Genomic DNA, 18,968 nt, shown 5'->3' with positions numbered 1-18,968 from the left:
GGGCAGAAGGAGCACATTCATGCCAGTCAAAAACCAGAAATGAGCTCCAGATAACATCTCCAAAGGATCTGGAAAAGTGTGTGTGTGCGCACTCACACACAGTCTTTCCTCACCCTTTTAATCACAGTTACCTCGTACGTCTGGTGCTGGAGCCACCAGCTTACCTGACCATAAGCCATCTGCACCAATTTAGCCATTTGCGTTAAGTGGTGGAGAAAAAGGTTTGGGTTAGCCTGAGCCCCCTAATCCTTGGCCAGCACAGACCATGGGTGGTCACACATACACACACACACATAGTGCAGCTGCAGTGCAGGAAGGGGGCAGGGGCAGTGGGGTTGAGAGAGGCATGGTGGACTGCTCGGATTTGTTGTGCAAGAGCTGCATGCCAAACGCTTGCTTCACTTCTCTGACACAGTAGAGTTTGCTTACAGCTGTACAAAATTGGGCTGATTAATGAAAAACAACATGTTTGTTACCAAAGAACATTTGAGCCCTTAGAACAAACAAATGCGTACGCAGTATTTTATATGAAAATTTGTTGAGTACCAAGAGCTGACACCAGATATTGTAAGCCTCTTCTTCTCCAGCTTACTCTTTGATTAGATAATTCCTTAAAACTGCTTCACTGGTGAATGAGTCGCAACCAACTCATCGACAGTCTGTGTTCACACTCTAAAAACATTACAGAAAGTTCCTGTGGATATCCTAAAAGTTGCATACATGCTTGATATGTTGGACATTTGAAGGAAATGTGTCTAAATGAAAAGCTAAGCTTAGTTAGATTTCAGTTGAAATAAATTGTGGTGCTTAAGGACAATATTGAGTCTTTGGTTTAAATAATAAACTTAGTTTAGGGATCATTTAATTTTCATAAAGGGCTTGATTACAATATAATTTACAGTTGAGACTATCAGAGGGCTTATTTTAAAAACCTTTCATTTTAAAAATGTGAAATAATATTGGATATATCATGCATTGTTCCCTCTTACATGCTTGTACTGAGTTAAAACAACTGGAAGTCGACTCATTTCTATGTGATGTCCAGTCCCTGCAAGACCCCCTTCTGAAATTTGCGCGAGTATGTTCCAACTAACTGAACCTTTGTTTAACAGAGACCGTTTGACAGTGTAGTAGCTTGGCTAGCATGCTGTCATATATTTAAATGAAAAGTTAGAAAGCATTGTTAGCTGAAAACAGGTTAGCTGACACAAAGTGTAAGACTGCAGACTTGTTCAGCAGTTGTTTTTAATGACATATTCAGTCCCTCCAGGATTTCGCGGGATTTTTTTGTGATTGTTGCGGCCCGAAAAGCCTGATTTTGCGACAGCTTTTTGAAAAAATTGCGGTGAAAGTTGCGATTATTTTTTTTTGCTTTTGCCCCCCAATAACATCTCAGGGGCAAGTAAATACGCTAAATTACAGTTGTTTTTAGAAAGCATTCTTGATGTGGCCACTGACTGCATTTTGATTCTCTTGATTCACAGAAAAATGCCATGAAAGGTCTGTATTGCACATTTACGACGGTCCCTGAATGCCGTCAGTTCACGGCACTCTGAAATTAATCTGCATCTTTGATGACAAGGAGTTGATCAAAACTTACTAAATGTGTCTGATGTATCACCAAACTGGATTAAATCAAGCTGTAGACGCAGAGCTTTTTACGGTAATAGCGGCAACAACGTCAAACATCAAATAGTAAACAGACGTCCCCCGGTTGTGTCTTTGTCACTAACGCACACCGGGGGTAAAAATCCTCAATGAAGATGAGACAGATGCATGGAGGTGAGGAGAGCTGGTTCATAAAGCACACCTGCTGCAGGTAGAGACCAAGCGAACACTGAGCCCCTCAATCTATAAATAACAACGTTGTCATGTTCACTTGTCCTGCCTGCTGTCCCCTCTTTTCACCTGTTCTCTGTGCGTGTTTTGTTGTTGAAAAGTGCCGATCAAGGGAGGACTTATGTTTATGTTCCAAGGAAGTCAAATTGATGACAAAACCGATGACGTGCAGGGGCTGAGATTGAGGTAATTGGTCAAATTTGCGGGAAAGTGAAGGGCCGCGAAAAAATCGCGCTGATTGGTTGAATTTGCGTTGATAGTTGCGATCGCGAAATCGCAACTTCCTGGAGGGACTGCATATTTCACAACACATGCTATATATCTGGTCGGCCAATATCTCCACTTATTTGGTGTTATGCAGTATTGGTCCTGTTTTTGTTCCGGTAATGATCACAGCTTGTATCCAAACTGCTGGATGGCAAAAAATCTGCCAAAACTAGCCCCATGCATGTCTACAGGTTTCTGTCAATCCGTAAAGACATGCACTTTCTCGCATCCTTACACCAGGGATATCATACGTATATTTTGAATCTATACCAGTTGTGTCAGTAAGGCTTTTATAGAAAAATATCTTCTTGGAAAAAATTTAACCCTCCTGTTATGTTGCAGGTCAGATTGACCCATTTTAAAGTTCAAAAATCTAAAAAAAAAAAATGTTGAAAGTATTTCTTCGCTATGAAACTTCTTCTTCTTGGGTTAATTAACGTAACAAAATATATAAAATGACAATGGTTCGTTTCACACATTTGCAACCCCCCTGCATGTTTATATTACATATATAGTAACTGTTCGTGGGTCAATTTGACCCTGCAGTCAAAGCGAAGGCTAAAAGGGGTGAGAAGTGTCAAATACTTAATGTTTCTTTGCAACTGTGTGACATATTTCACCCAAATCACTTTCAAATGTACATACAAAAGTTCTAACATGAATCTTCATAAAAACAAGTTAATTATCTTCACTGAACCATGATCTGTGAGAATTAAAGAACACCAATGCACTAAACATTGACTTAAATGGTTAGTAATTGAATTAATAATGAGATTTAAAAAATATTTATTGGGAATTTTTTTGGGTTCTGACACTTTTGAATCATTAAATATGCCCCGGGTCAAGTTGACCAAGGAACATTATTGCTGTCCCTAAGAAACAAACATGAGGGTTGACAGAAAAAATTTAAACTATTTAAGAGACTCGAAGATAAACTGTTTCTTAAACAACAGTATGAAAAAAGTAACTAGAAATGTAAATATTTAACCCTGCTTCGACCCTTATTGTAAAATCTAACATTGTTTTTTCACCCAGGAAAAAATCCACTTGTTCTTCCAAGATCTCTGAAACAAGTTCAACTTTTCTGTTGGCAATTGTTGAATCATTTCTTGAAGTGTAATTATATGTTTTAAGACCCACTTTACTTGGCTTCCTGCTACAGTAATGAGAATAACGACCCTACAGTGGTTAATTATGCAGGCACACATACTTGGCAGGCCACCACGCACACACATGTATGTGTAAAGCAAACACATACCTTACCCCCCTGTGCCCCCACACAACCCTCCTCCAGTAAATTAGCGGCAGTAAATGAGGCAGCTGACGCTTGTGTGCTGTGCTGCCTACAGCTCCCAGTGGACACCTGACACGGCCCGCACAACCCCACACTGAGACAACCTGCACTGTGGCATGCCACGGGGAACGCAGGAAAACATGGGGAAATATGTGAGTGTGGTGCTGTGAAAACACTGGTACTCACTGGTACCCATTCATTCACATTCCAGTTGGACTCCGGACTCACATTTATTCCACTGTAATTGCTATTATGAGGGAAAACAGAGCATTGTGTGAAGGTGAGATTTACACTGTGTGTAAGTGACTTCATGGGTCATTGACAGGAACCCGTGGTGTGCTGTTTACACAATAGGAAGGGCGCACACTGGTCAACTGAAATGTCTTGTTAGTGTTAAGCAGAGAAGTTACACAGACCTCCCATACTTTTTCCATTAGTCAAGGCTGCGCTTTCTGTGAGTTATAGAGTTGTGACTTATTTTTAAAAATGCATAAAAAGTATTAATTGACCTTGTATTTACTGTGCCACAAATTATTTTGAGAAATCATTGACACAGATCAACACATAAAGATATATTCAGTGTATCAGAATTAAGAAAAAACTGTTTGGTGCTTTTTGACTTTTCCAAAATCCACTTATTTACCACAAATCTGTTAATTCCTACTTATTTATAAAAAAAATAGTAAAAATAAAAAAGTTTAATCTGAAGTAAAGGCTGATTTTTTTTTACAACTTAAACAGGCATAAGTGGTGCATTTGCTAAGAACTATTTTCAGCTGTGGATTGAAGAACTGCTTGACATTTATAGTGGCTTACTGGTGTGATTTTGAAAGGGTTGCAATACAAAATTTTAAAAAGCAACATTTAAAGCTTTTGATACATGGTTTCTCTGAGAAGTATCAATTTATTGTTGTTTTCGGCCTTTTTATTCAAATTGTTGACAGGGAAATACAAAGCAGTGCCACAGTCCTTTAAATTATATTCATACTCTTCTTAATTAAATAATATGAAGTGAACTCAAGATGAAAATGGAACTGATAACTCAAACTAACCCTGCTTTTAAAGGTGAATTACCTAAAGGTGAAAAATGTACTTAATTTCACCTGTTAGCCAGCAGACAGTTCATATCACACTGATACAAAAAGATTGTGAGTGTTCTGTTACTCTCGCTCTGTCTGCTGGTTCTGCACACAGGGAAATGCAGCATAAACCCTGTTGTGGCTGTAAAGCAGAGCTAATATTTCTGCTCCCCAACAGCTGAAACAGCAGTGATTATAAATCCATCTCTGATTTCACCTCTCTGTTGTTGTTCTGTTTTTGCCGGTGATTCAGTGACAGAGGAGTGAGTGGGAGTCCCTGGCTGCGGTTTCTCCCTTGTGTCTTTTCTGGATCATTAATCAGCAGTAAATTGTAAAGCTATTCGTCCGCAGGGAGAATTTTATCCACTTAGTGTCTGAAACACGACCAGTGAAGTGATTTAATGTTGTTTTTGCCCATACATGAAACACAAGTACCTGTTCACATATTTGTATATGCACACATGCATACCAACACACTTTTACCAAGAGTAATAAACTTTAGTGGGTTTCAGATAAAGTTTGTGTGCACAGACAGCTCACCAGCAGGCCTCTACACAATCTGAGTGAGACAGATTGTGACCAAGACAACACTTTATCCCACGTTAATCAGCCAACATGTTCGAAAAACAAACTCATGTATAAGAGCAGCCATTGTTTTCACTCTCAGCAGACTGTGTCACGCTTGGGCTTCTTCACCCGTGATATCTGAGAGGCCAAGTAGAAGTCTCTTTCTGTTTTAATTCAGTTTCCCTCTAGGAATATGCTCAACTACTTGAATGTTCACAAGTTAAATACATTTCAGTGGAGCTAATCATGTCTCAACTTTGGATGTGTTTATCACCACAGAGAGTGCATTAAAATAGGAATTCTAAAAAGCTGCAGGTTTATAAATTAGACTTGGAGAGTTTGATCAACAGCAGCGTATTGATAGGACCTATCAATAGTGTCCATATTTGCTGCAGGGAAAAAATATATATTTGTTATAATGCTGTTATAATGTAGGTATCAGAACAACTTCAGCCTACAAGAAGATTCAGCTTTTGTTACTAAGCAGAGAGAATAAAAAGGAGGAGGTCAAAGGGTCGGCTTGAAAAAAAGAAAAGAGTGAAATGTTTCTTTTAAGACATGTTCTCTTTCCTGTCTGCATACAAGGTTAAAGAGCTACAATAAATGTCCACCAACAAAAGAAAATCAAGACCCAAAACTTGCTGGATAACATTTTCTATCTTGTTTCATTCTGCAAAACCAAATAGGGTCATTTGGTTTATTTCCCTACAATTGTAACAGCAGGGGGCTTGTGGTTTCACTGAGAGGACTGCAGTGTTTTGGCCAATTTATCTTGTTTTTATATTCAGTTGGACAACAGGATGGGGCATCAGTGTGACGTTTTGATCATGTTATGTGTGCCAATCACTGTGCTTGTAAATGTGTTATATGATGATTTAATTCCCATATGTTGAACTGTTCCTTTAAAATGATAATTGGCAGAGTTTTGGCTGTGCTAAATTTCCTGTGTGAGTAGGTGCCAAAAGTTAAACAGGCTTTAAAGCAGTCACAGCAGGACACAGCTAAATCCCTTTAATTAGGCTTGAGCTGTGAAAAATAAACACGTAGGAGGCATTTAAATTCAATAAAATATCACAAGAGAAAGTGGATAAATGCTAGCTCTGCACAGCAAAGTTAATGTGGACTGAGTGAATAGTCCCAAGAATGTACCTGGTCCTGCTTGTCCTGTCTGATCTGTTCCAGGGGAGTGTGGATTAAAACGGGTCAGGGCGTGGAGGTCAGCCAAGGAACCTGAGGTCAAAAGTCAGTCGCAAAAAGGACCTCTGCATTCCAACTAGCTACTGCCCACCTCAAACACACAAAGACAAAACAGACACACACATTTTAACAATGAAGTGACACAGCTCTATTTTTAATGCTGTAGTATTATTCTATTAAAAACCACAACAAAGCCAAATAAGGAAATATTAAGCTCCTTGAATGGTGAGAATCTGCTATGGCAACAAAATGCGATGTTATCAGTGAAGGCTACGTAAGTGTTGGATCAGCACTGAATCAGAGAGGAATGTGCTGCGAGCTCAGACGTTTAATTCATGTGATATTAGACTTGAAGTCTTTGGTGGGCTTTTTTTGATCTGCTTTGACTGTCAATCAGGAAGTTTGTACATCTGCAAACTATGTATGCACTTGTTATGTTATAGAAACTGTATCTTATGTGAATCGGTGTATGCCCAATTTGTGTATTTACTTTTGGATTTTCTTGTTGGTGTGTGTGGCAGCACTTCACCTTGGCTTTTGTCAGGCGATTTCCTTTGATTGTTAACAGTGTTCTTTGAAGGACTGTTTGCAATGTTGATCAATGTGCACATCTTTGTTCCAAGAATTGTCGCAGTCACACTCATGGGCCAGCTGACTCAGACTCAGTTTTTTGTCCTGCTCTTTGGTCTTGTTTGTATTAAAGACTGGGATGTTCAAAGACCAAAAAATGTCAATTAAAAGGAAGTGAGGTTATGGAAGACACTACCCCCCCCCCCCCCCTCCCCCGAATATATGTGATCCATGCAAATGCATCCAACATAAAGTGTTCAAGCGAAAATGTTTTTTCTCCTGTCTTTCACAGAGCACCTCTACCATTCCTGACAACACAAAAGCCGGTGAGTCTTTATGTTTTTTTTTATCCCCATTTGTTCATTTTAGTTACAAACAGACTTTGAAAATCCCCAAAATAGCATCAGGTTGTGTTTTGTTTTGTTTTCATCATATTGATGTGTTTGTGTTAGAAAAAAGGGTGTCTGCACTTGATCTGTGTAGTGTGATGGGAAGAGATTTTGTGTTGCATTTTCTGATTGATGGCCTTGTCTGGTGTTCACAACATGGGGCAAGCGAGGTAGGAGGAAGGGTTTAAGTGAAGGAGGACAGACTCTGGTACTATGAAACACTTGATGAGAGTGGAGATAAGATTGTAGGTTCATCTACTAAACCATCAAACTCTGTCGCCATTCTCAGATAACAGCCAGACTGGGTGTTGTGTCTGACACCGAAAGAGGTTTTATTTACCGTCTTTTTTCATTTCTCTTTGGTAATCAAAACAATCTAAGATAAACTATAGAATAAAAAATTCTTAAATGTGTTCAAGAATCCAAAAATGACTCCTTGTTCACATGCATCCCTGTGACAGGATTTGTGTGGCATTTCCTCAACTGTAAACCTCCAATTATCAATCCTCATGACTTCCTCCTGATGAACAGCCTTCTCAGTATTGAGCTGTTATGTCACTCCATTGCATTGCTTTCTGTCATCCACTTTATTAAGAATCGATCTCTAGAAGAAACCCAATCTCTGGTGACTGCCCCCTCCACTCTGGCTCCGACCTCTCCATCAGCAGTCTGCTGGTAATGCGCGGGGTCATCAGGAAACCGCGGATTGACAGACCCACTTTCAGACAGCCGGCAGGGGAGCAGTGTTCATTAAACACCCCCCTGTGTCGTCTCTCCGATAAACAATACCAGAGAGGTGGTTGGACTTTGGGACGAGGCTTTCATATTGCCCCCTGCTGTCTCCAAACCCGCTGGGAGTCCTCGCTCACTCTCGCTTCGTCTCTCCCTCTAATTACCGCCACTTGCTAAAAACCTTTCATGGGAAATGTTCAGGAAGCTGTCAGAATGTTTGTTCCTGTAAGTATGAGCGTTTACGAGTGCTACCTTTTGGTGCACTACAAACATGTTTTTTACAAGGAGGCTGAAACTTGCAAGAAGAGCTCACTGCCAACTTCAAAGGGGTCAAACATTCTTTGTCGTTTTTCTTAATTTAAATCACTCCGACTTCCTGTGGGTGAGTTATGTAACCTCCATATCTGTGTCTGTGTGATGGAACCCAGGACTCTGGGGTTGGGGGCATGGTGGGAGTTGGCTGCGTTTTTTGAGGGACTTGATGAAGAACAAAGCCCAGTGTTCATTGGGACACTTCAAAGCCCCCTCTTTATCTGTGCCATTGAAGCCCCTGGGAATGACACATTTGTGACAGTGTTACATCACATGCCATGCCCTAAAGGCTCCTGCTGAACGACCGTGACAGACAGCTCATTCATGGTTAATTTTACTATCACTGCGACAACGGAAGAACACCAGTGATGAACAAGAAGCTTTAACAACACAAGGTCTGTAAAGGCACGATCAGTGTTCTCCCCTGCTTTGTTGGGTGTATCTTACAAAGATGTGTCTAAATGTTGCCATCATGACTGACTACCTGTTGTACGGAAGTGTTCTCTATGAGGCCTCTGAGATGCTGCCTAGTTTATTCTGCAAAGGGTTAGTGCACTGCAATGGCTCATTTCATACTACATACCATCAGAGACAATAAGGACAGTCATGCATCAAATTGGCTCGACCATGCATATCTTTAGTTGTGCATGGTTTTGGAGATGATGCATGTAATAAGACGAAAGTTGTGATGTGTATGCTATGATTTTGTAAACTCACTCTAGAGGCACTAAATGGGACGTAAAGGAAACCTAAAAGCATTTGATTTAATGTGCCAGCTGATTAACACAATTTCGATGCATACAATTCCACAGTTTATGTGTTTGGGGGTAGAAAAACTCTCTACAAGCATCTTAACTGAACTTTCTTTTATAACTTCAATAATGACAATTCTATATACATTTATTTTAAATGGTATCTAGTTCCTCAATCATGACTGTCCATGTCGATATTATCAACACATTGAGTTTTGACCAATCAAAATCAAGTATTTAACTATGATCTCAGCCCAGACGGTACCAAGAACTGGACAAAGAAACAGAAGAGGCAAACAGAGTAGACAAGGAAGGGATGAGGAAGGAGGGTGAGTCAAAGAATCCCAAACAGAGTGAAGCTGGATGACAATGTAAAAGTTGAATTGTCAGGTGTGGTTTTGTTGTGGTCCTGCTCCAAAACCTAAGTCAACACATTAACTTAATTACAGACTTTAATTACTTTTCGATAGTAATTTTGTGTAAACCAAAAGACAACACTCACATTAGTGAGTGCTTATCTTCAGGTGCAGTTGTTTGGCTCTGTGACCTCTCTTCCTGGCATCAAGGAAGCTTGAAGGGTTTAGTTTGGGTGCAAGAAAAAGACAAAGAACATAGTCACAGTCAAAAAAGGAAAGGATTTATTGAATATATGGTCACCAATAAACTTTGGCTTTCCCTTTTAAATGGCATTAATTTATTTTACATCCACTAGTGTTGTAGCCCCAAACAACAAACCCACTGATTGTTCTGTTCCCCACTGAATGAACAGGTAAAGGATAGGGTGGTTGATTGTTGGGGTAAAAGAAGCTTTAGGCCTGGATGAATGGGTTGAAAGTCACCACTGTGAAGTGTTTGACTTTTTCCTCCTTGTAACTTAAGTACTTTTCTTAATTGTTTTATTGTTTCTGTCATTGGGCAGCAAGGTCAATAACATTTTCTGACTTGAAAATATAGTTGACACGAACAGCCAAGTTGTACTTTCAACAGCCCAAGCAATTTTTATTGAACGAAGAATAACTGAACCTAGTATTAGAGCCTATTATTTATTTTCAACCTTACATGTCTTGAGATGTTCAATGACCACTTAGCTTTAATGATACATGACTTGACATTTAGTTTTCTTTGGTTTTATTTCCTGACAGTCCTTTTAACTAATCTTGACAGCACACACCTCTGATTTTTTTCACAAGTGATTGACATCAACACCTCAACTTTCCCAATTGTGAATGCTGACAACTGAATGGGTAACATGTACACTTCCTCGTTCTTTCACCCATCAGTGTCAGAGCTTGTCAACACCACACTACACACCACAACACCTCAGAGATTCCTGGTCCCAAGATTGGTCTATTTTTTCCTTGATTGTTGCTTAGGTTAGAGGCACCATGCTGTACCTTCCTGATCTAAATATAAACCAGTGGGAATTTATAAACAGAACACAATGATGGGCATGCAACCAACAGCAGGGTTAGAGCCTGACCTTTTACCTGGAATCATAGCCTCACAGTCCTACGCCTTGAGCTGTAGGTGGAGGAAGGGAAAACCGAGGAAAGAGGAAGTGTTTTAGCACCCTCGGTGGAGTCCTGTATGGGAGGGGCACTTGGACTTCAGGGACATGGTGGTTCCTGTGAATAACTTGTCTCATCGTTTCTGTCTGTCTGGCTCTCCTGGTGGTTTCCTTTCTCTCTATTATTTCTTGTTTCCGTTACACTTACTGTTCTTCACTTCTTGGAACTCAAGTGATAAATCCATGTTACTGGTAGTTGGAACTAATTTTAAAGGCAGCCGTTACATAAGATTACACCTGGCTTGAGTGCTGTCCTGTGGGGGATCCCAGTATTCGTAATCAATTTCCTGTTCAATCTGAGAAGCCCCCTCTATGGAACCACTATTTAATTGTTGCTCATGTTTCAAAAACATCACTAATCTATCAAGTAAAATTATTTATTTCCCCAATGATGTTACACACAGTCTTTTTCTCAGTTGAATAATATGAAACACTTTTGCAATTACATTTCTAGAAATGGCTTGACCTGTTATATATTTTGGTCATTCATGTACTTCTATTATGCCACATTTTCTCACACAAAGCTCAAATCCAGGGAACTCGGGAATCAATTTGAAATGGTAATTATTAAACATGTTCAATATTTACAATCAGATATTGTATGGTGGGAACCCCAAAGTTGTTGGGGAATTGTCACATGGACCTTAACGAAAGTCAATTTGGGAACAAGCTAACTGAAGGGAAGTGGAAGTGGAAGTGACAATAGCAAATAGACTGCATTTATATAGTGCTTACTCTCATCTTCTGACCACTCCAAGCACTTCATCATTTCATGTCACATTAATACCACATTCATACTATAATGGCAGGGGCTGCTATGTAAAGTTCCCATCGTTTGGGGGGCAGCTCTGGGTTAAGTATCTTGCCAAAGGACACTTCAGCATATGGAAAGCGGGACCAGGTGACCCCCAACCTTCCGAATGAGAGACAGCTGACTCTGAGCCACAGCAGCCCCAATAGTAAACACAAAGCACCATTGAATGTTAGATGGACTTTAGAAATAGATGACCAACTTTTGATATGTGGTAGAAAATCAACAACATGACATACCACAATCAGACTGACAAAGAGGGGAGTGGAACATAAATTGTTTCCTCTTGATATATATAAGGTTGTCCAAGTTACAGCATCTCTAGGTTCTTCTAGTAAACTCAAAACAAAAATGTTAAATCTATCTGTTATGGTGAGGTAGGCAAGCTTTTCCCCTTGACTTTATTGTCTGCTGACTCTCGTATCAGTATTCTAATCCAACTTTTTTACTGAATACAAGCGACCAAAATTCCCAAAATGTCAAACTTCTCCTCTAATAAAACCTGATATAGAGATCTGGTTGTGTTGCTCTGCTGTAGCAGACTCAATTACTGGGGTAAACAAGTAAATGTATTCTTCTAGTGCAGATGGTGTCTGAGAATCCCTGATTCTCCCCCAGATCTTGTGATTGAGTTTTATGGTTCAAACAGAGCTTGTGTCGCATTCTCAGAACTAGGTCATTTTCACACTAATTTCCACTTAATTCAAGAATATCATATTAAAATTAGTTAGCATTCACACCAAATGATCTGCCCTTAATGACCTGTGCTACTTTCTCCATGTTTACACTCTGTAGCTACATGCCCTTTAAGGACATTGCTCTCATCTGAGAAGGTGCTTTGACAGATGTAATGAAGCTCCCTCAGCCTGAAGCCAAGAAAATAATGGCTCATGACTGATGGTTGTTTCTCTTTCTCGTTCCTGCTCTTTTGAGTCTGCCTTATTCTACTTTTTTTGACCCCCCCTTTATACACAGTACAGGAGTTGCAGTGTGTGTCTGTGTGTGTGCAAGGTCACATTCTTGGCCTCCCCCGTCAGTCTACGCCAGCCTCAACACACCCCTCCCCAACAGCCCCTCCTCTCCACTCCCATTTGACACACTCTCTCCTCTGTTTCCTGTGTGGAGTCTGGTACTGTACTGCTATAGACTGGAGTTCATTCACACTTCCAACTCAGCTGTAAATACATTTAAAGGTGTGATCTGTCCCCTTTGGAGACAATACAGTCTACTTTTTTGCTTCATGCCATAACTTGACTTTATAAATTACATTGAATTAGAGACTGTTTTGAAAAAGTGAACATTTAACAGTTTTTGTTTATCTTTTCAGACGTGTTGAGTCATTTGGACAACAGAAAATCCATGTTTATCATATTCGTCACATCATTGTGTTGCTGCATGACTTGAGTCAAAGCTTAGCATGAAATTGTACTCTTTATTCTTATAGTACTCTCAGCAGGAAACGATGGCATGAAGGGGAATTTACAACAGGAAGTGAGCTTGCTGAACTCCCAGAGTTACAACAACAAAAGTCTCTCCTCTACCAAAGATAGAAAACCTTAGGAAGGGTATTGTCATTTAACTTATTTTAACTCTATTTTCAGAAGATTGGGATGTGTTGAATCACCTACTGTGCTTAAACCGGTGATTCTCTTTGTAGAAAATAGGCCATCGTGGTTTCTTCAAATGAAACCTGGTAGATGAGTAGCTCTATAGACTCTCAGAAACTAGGAATCTTATGGCAACAGAATACTTTCACATGACTTAAAGAGGTTGTGGATTGTTTAAAAGTTCAGTTTTGACTACAACCTGCAATAACTGTGTCTGATAGTGAAATATGGATTCTATGGTACATCAGTAGAAATGAAGTTGTAGAACATTACACATAACAATAAAACATTTACTTTCCTATTAGCTACTTTTAATGAGCCGTCTGGGTCCTCAAGCTTAATTGCCAGATAAAAATACCAATATATGATGATTCTTCAAACCCATTAATTAATTCAATTGCATTCTTTCAAAGCCTTCTTCTTGTATAAATGATTAATAATATGCAGGTTCATTAGCTGTAGTATGGTAAGGATTAAGATCAGGACAATAGCTATGTAGAAAGACTGATAATATTACTTTCACGTGAAGCATCGCAACAAAGCTCTCCTCTGACTCCACCTCTGTAATTTTACATTGAATTCTATACAATGGCTTATTATTGGTGCCCCTACAGTAGGTGGGATTTTACTCCATGTTATGTTGCAGAAGCATGAGGCAAAACATGTAAAGAAACATGTGTGATATATACACACGTACAGCAATGTTCCATGCTGCTTGCTGTGACGTTTACAGTGACACTGTTTCGCCTGAGTTACTTCTACCTCTGATGCTGGTTCAGCAGTTGAACAACTTACTCCCACTGTTTCACCTCTGTGACATTTCAATGGTGTAAAAGAGGCATAACAGCGTAGTAAAATGGGCTAATGCTAAACCACATTCATTTTGAAATGATCTGAAGTTAGCATAACCCTAAAAAGAGTGCAGCCATCATTCAATAACAGACCAAACACATTTTGGCTCCTGAAAGATTAGGGAAGATTTTGGCTTTGTTAAAATTGAACTTTACCTGCATGACTGCTACAGGCTACCTGCGCTTCCCCCAACTAAACCTGCACACCTTGTTCTCCACTTGCCATATAAAAGACAAGCTGCTGCACCAGTGGATGCCAGGATGGGATGTAAACTTTGTTGTAAAATTGCAGAACAGTCCAAGAGGTAATTTCTTGGGATACTTGGCTGGAGGAATAACTTGCTCATCCCCTAAACATTTTCCTGTGATACGTCACAAATATTTGTCTGAGTACGAATCTCTCCCAAAAGAACACAAAATGTGTCCTGAGGTAACCAAGCACACGAAGAGTGTGTTTCTGCACAGGTTCCTCCCTGTAATTACCATTTTTAATGGGATTTTTAACAGACTTAAACCCATGCTTCATCCAGCAAGAACTTTCATCTGTAACCAGAGGACTGTAAATCTGGCAGTGTGGATGGGGTGAGATGCCCATGCTGTCCCCAGGCTAATGAATCCGCCCTGGCTCAGCATGCTCTGTCATTCCTTGGCTGGTTTATTTCCCTCGTCTGGGTGTCAGGGGTAGAGATCATATAGAGTATACAGAAGCCTTAGATATAGTCTGTATAAACTCTATATGTTGTATATATTCTGTGATGATATCCTGAGGTTTCTGGTTTTATCTTCCCTAGAGGTAATAGTTAGTCCTTGAATGAACTGGCGTACACACACACATACACACACACACACACGGTACCAAGTTATCAGATCGTCTAATGGAGTTTTATAAAAGTAGGGCAGACAGTTGGGGTGAGGGAGTGAATGTTTGATAGCAGAGTAAGACCTCAAGCAGATGGTCACATCAAAGGGACTCACACACAATCACAGTCACACCCGGGCACACCCACACATACATGCTTCAACCTACTGACACATGTTTAGCCGTGCTGTGAAGAATAGAGCAAAGTGCATTGTTCCACTCAGGCTATTTAACTATAGACTCTCCACTGTTTATATACGCTGTTTGAAGTCTTCCCAGAAACCCTCCCAAGCTCACGTTTTTCACCCCCTCTGTCTTCATTTCTGGGTCAGTATGTTGGCAGGTAACCCTCCCCTGACTTAGATGAAGGTGCACACTGCTGGCACGCTGCAAATCTGTTTCATAGGGCTGGCTTTTGGCAAGACTTTCTTTCCTGTAGCACGAGAACTCCATTGTTTCCCCCTGTTTACACCTTCTCCTCCACCCTTCAGGATACTTTCCGCCATATCCAGGTTACAGTCTGCGCCTTGGCCCCTTATCACAGGTATACCAGGGGCAGAGAGTGCACTGATATATCGCTCTGATACAAGCACTGACCCAGCATTTATGTTTCTCAGGGCTCAGATACAATCACAAGCATGCATAGAAACTATGATTTGAATCAGATGTCACGTTAGTGGAACAGGTGTGGGAGGGAGGATAATAAAAATGTGAAACTTTTATAGGATGTTTGTTTTCCTGTGGCCCATCCTAAACCCATTTTACAACATCGTTAAAGAGGTCATTTTACAATTGCAGGAGCGCAGACTAAGGGGTTGTGAAAAAGCAAAGAAGCAGGAATCCAGCCTTATCAGCAATCCTCGGGAGACCATAAAGTCAATTGGGCGTGATGAGCACAATACTATCAGCAGCCTGAAATGAGCTGATGTACATTACCTCCACATGCTGGAGTAATCAGCATGATTGACCAACTTTCTCAAGTGTGAATTTAGTGTGAAATGTAACAGAGAGTATTCTGAATAGCTCATAATGCTCACAGCTACACAAGCATATAAACGTACCCAGCCAGGTAATAAGTAACTTGTCAAAAACTCTCATGTAGGAGCATGCGCAGTCCAAATGAAACAGTCACTATCTTTTAGTTCTGTAAGTTTAAATAATTTCTGTCTATTCTTGTATGGTAAAGCAGGCTTTAAACAAAGATTGACTTAACCCCCGTAATGATGTTGAATTCACATGGTCACAACAGTTGCTGAACAGTAGCTTAAATTTGCAGGTCTGTATATACATGTACAGCAATGGCTCATATGGGAATTCCGCATAGTTCAGCCAAGCAACAAATTCTTGAGTCGGGAAAAAATTTCAGTGTGGGAGTAGACAAAACTGCAGTTCCTCAGGTGTCCACTTGAGACTGGCTCCAAAAGCCAAGAAAACCCCATTGGGGTCCATGTTAAATACCAATTACTGCAGCAGAATTGAACATGTTAACAGCCTGGTACAAAAAAGGTACCTTATTTCTTTAGTTGTAACAGCCATATAAGGGTTGACATTTTTCTCACTCACCCATTTTGATTATGTGAAGCTGAGTGTTATAAATCATTACGCATGATTGAGCTGGGGTTGGTAGTCACGGAAAACTAGCATGAATTTGAATGTAGTATTAATTCAGGACTCCATCTAAGGTTTACTCCGGCTGTAGATAGCGGCTTTTTCACTCTTTTTTAAGAACACATTATGTATTGATTGCCATCGGGACATAAAGATAATTTCAACCAGTATAACAAAAAGTGTATCTAAATCGGACTACCAACCCCAGCTTTAAGCTACATATCCTCTGCTATCAATAGTTAGCAGTTAGCAAACACATGCAGTATTAGCTGAGATGCCCCCTTTGATACTCAAAGCTATGAAATTCCACTTACTCATGCTCACACACTTACTGTATGTGCAAACAAAATCCATTGTACATTTATTTTTCTCAGTAGTTCATGTTGTGTGTGCATGTGTGTGTGTTGAATGAATGAACAGTATGTGACACTCCCAGCATGATGTAGTTCTACTCAAATCATGTCACGTTAGAGTTATTCTCGTGGCTGAATGACTGATGAAGGTGATTATTAGTGGTAGGGAATAACTGCAGGCTTTTTTGAGCCATATCCATAATACTTTTTCACTCCCTTCATTTCAATGCCCTTTTGCGCATGTATCACAAAGTCCCAGTTAATATTACCTCTATGGAGCTGCTGTTTAACTGAATTCCCCCCCCCGGGGGAAATAAAGTATTTCTGATTCTGATTCACCATCTCGCTTACTGTCTTTTAGTTTCACTTCTATTATATCTCTTGCTGTCCGTGGACAAGGAGAGGTTGCCTTGGCATTGGGTTATATAACTGGCAGTGATGCTCTCTGTGTCTAGACAGGGTGAGGCCAGAGTAAATAGTGTTGATGAGACAAGGGGGGTGACAGAGAAGAGAGGAATAAAAAAAAATGTGAGATAAAAAAAGTGAAAGCATGAGAGAGATGGTAGCTGCGATTCTAAACCACTCAGATATTCACACAGAGTGCTAGGGCTTGTGTCAGAAAGCACTTACTCACGCTCACACACATATATGCACAGACACACACACACACACACACACACACACACACACACACACACACACACACACACACACACACACACACACACACACACACACACACACAGGCAGAATAGAATATGAGAGCATTGCAGCACTGGCTGGATGTGTCCCAGCAGCTACCGCACTGATGCTCGCTGCAGCAGATGGGAGTGTGCGGTCCAGGCAGGAACAGAACAGAGTGGCATAGAGAAGTAGGAAGAAATAAACCAAGTACAGAGGATAGAGTAACAGATCCTGTGCATTCTTAGATATTGCAGCAGAGTTGGACTGAATAGGCAGAATATAATAATCAGGAACAGGTGTGGGGCTGAAAGTAGCAGTACATAGTAGATGGAAGCTATTGGTATGTCTCGCTCCATGAGGCTGCTCCTGCTGCAGAGATCGTTCAGTGACCACATCAGGTCCTCCACATCAAAAGCCCGTGACATGCTCAGAAGGACGGCACGAGAGATTCACCAAGCAGGTGAGTGATGAAGGATGATACAGACACATGTTCTGTTCATGCATTCGTACAGTTCATGTATTTTTGCTTTCCTGTGTAGTGCATGTCAGTGTGTGAACATTCCGTGTTATCTCACTACTGAAGTTGGATTTTTAACAAGATAACACAACAGGATGGGAACTGCCTCATCCATGTCTTAGAGAGAAGGCAGGCTTCTGTTGAGTGTGTCTGACAAGCTGGTTAACGGGCGGTATTTAATGGATGTGAGGTAATGCTGCACATAAAAAAACAGGCACCCACTACTTGAAGTGTTTCTTGAGAGAGGGACTCTCAGCTCCCTCTAACCTGTCTTGCAAAGTTACTTAAAATCCAGGTTTTGCCCATGTATAACTAATGAGTTGGTGTTGCACAGTGGTGAGTGCATTAGATTCCAACTCCCTGGCTAGCTTGCTTTTAAATAATACAGACTGTCCTCCATCACGTAAGAGCAGCAGCAAAGAAAATGGATTAATGTTGCAGCTCTTGAGAAATGTTGGCTGCAGATGGCTGATATCATCAACTGGCCCCTTTCAGAGTGCTTTCACAAGAGATGCGTTCATCTTCAAAGGTCACATGATGTTTGGGTGCATTGTGTCTGAAATCTCGCAACTTTCCAAGTCAGTACAGGTGCTGGCGTGCTGCTTTTCAAAGGAGGTAACATCATTTTCCCACTGAACCCAGAGGTCAGTGCCCTGTGGCCTAACCTTTCTATTGAAGTAGAAAGCACCAGGTGATGAATATCAACCTACAAACAGTGTCCGGGATGTTTCAGGCTGTTGCCAAATAGCTCACTGTCCCACTTGAAAGAGTTGAAAAAGTGGGTCAAGGAATTATGACAGGATCTAATTACAGCTCTCTTGACGTGTCACTAATTTCCTTTCTTTTCATTTGCTCTCTTCTCGTCTACAAGATGGAAGAAAGATGTTGTTGCTTTGATGGGAACTGCACGTGTAATTTAACAATTATGACTTCCAGAGAATGTATGCTTGTGTGTTTGAGGCCATCAAGTGCAGAAACACATTTCACCTTCCCAAGAGCGCTGTAGGTATTCTAAGGCAGCAGGATTTGTATCCACATGCCAGTAATTAACACGCTTAACAATAAAAAGCATGTGTGGTAGTGTGTAGAGTTGACATTTGCTTAGTTTATGAA

The 18,968-nt window shown here is 40.5% G+C and overlaps 1 protein-coding gene across 1 annotated transcript in view; it reads left to right on the top strand.

Annotated features, from left to right (window-relative positions):
* dlc1 (DLC1 Rho GTPase activating protein) overlaps positions 1–18,968 on the top strand; it is a 98,363-nt gene that overhangs the window by 30,406 nt on the left and 48,989 nt on the right. Inside the window, exon 6 of the mRNA XM_034688360.1 lies at positions 7,106–7,139. Within this exon, the coding sequence (XP_034544251.1) occupies positions 7,106–7,139 (34 nt within the window). The remainder of the gene's footprint in view (positions 1–7,105; positions 7,140–18,968) is intronic.

Source organism: Notolabrus celidotus, chromosome 7 (genome assembly GCF_009762535.1).
Source record: "Notolabrus celidotus isolate fNotCel1 chromosome 7, fNotCel1.pri, whole genome shotgun sequence".
Taxonomy (NCBI): domain Eukaryota; kingdom Metazoa; phylum Chordata; class Actinopteri; order Labriformes; family Labridae; genus Notolabrus; species Notolabrus celidotus.
Note: the sequence above shows the minus strand (reverse complement) of the source record. Positions and strands in the feature narration are given on the sequence as shown.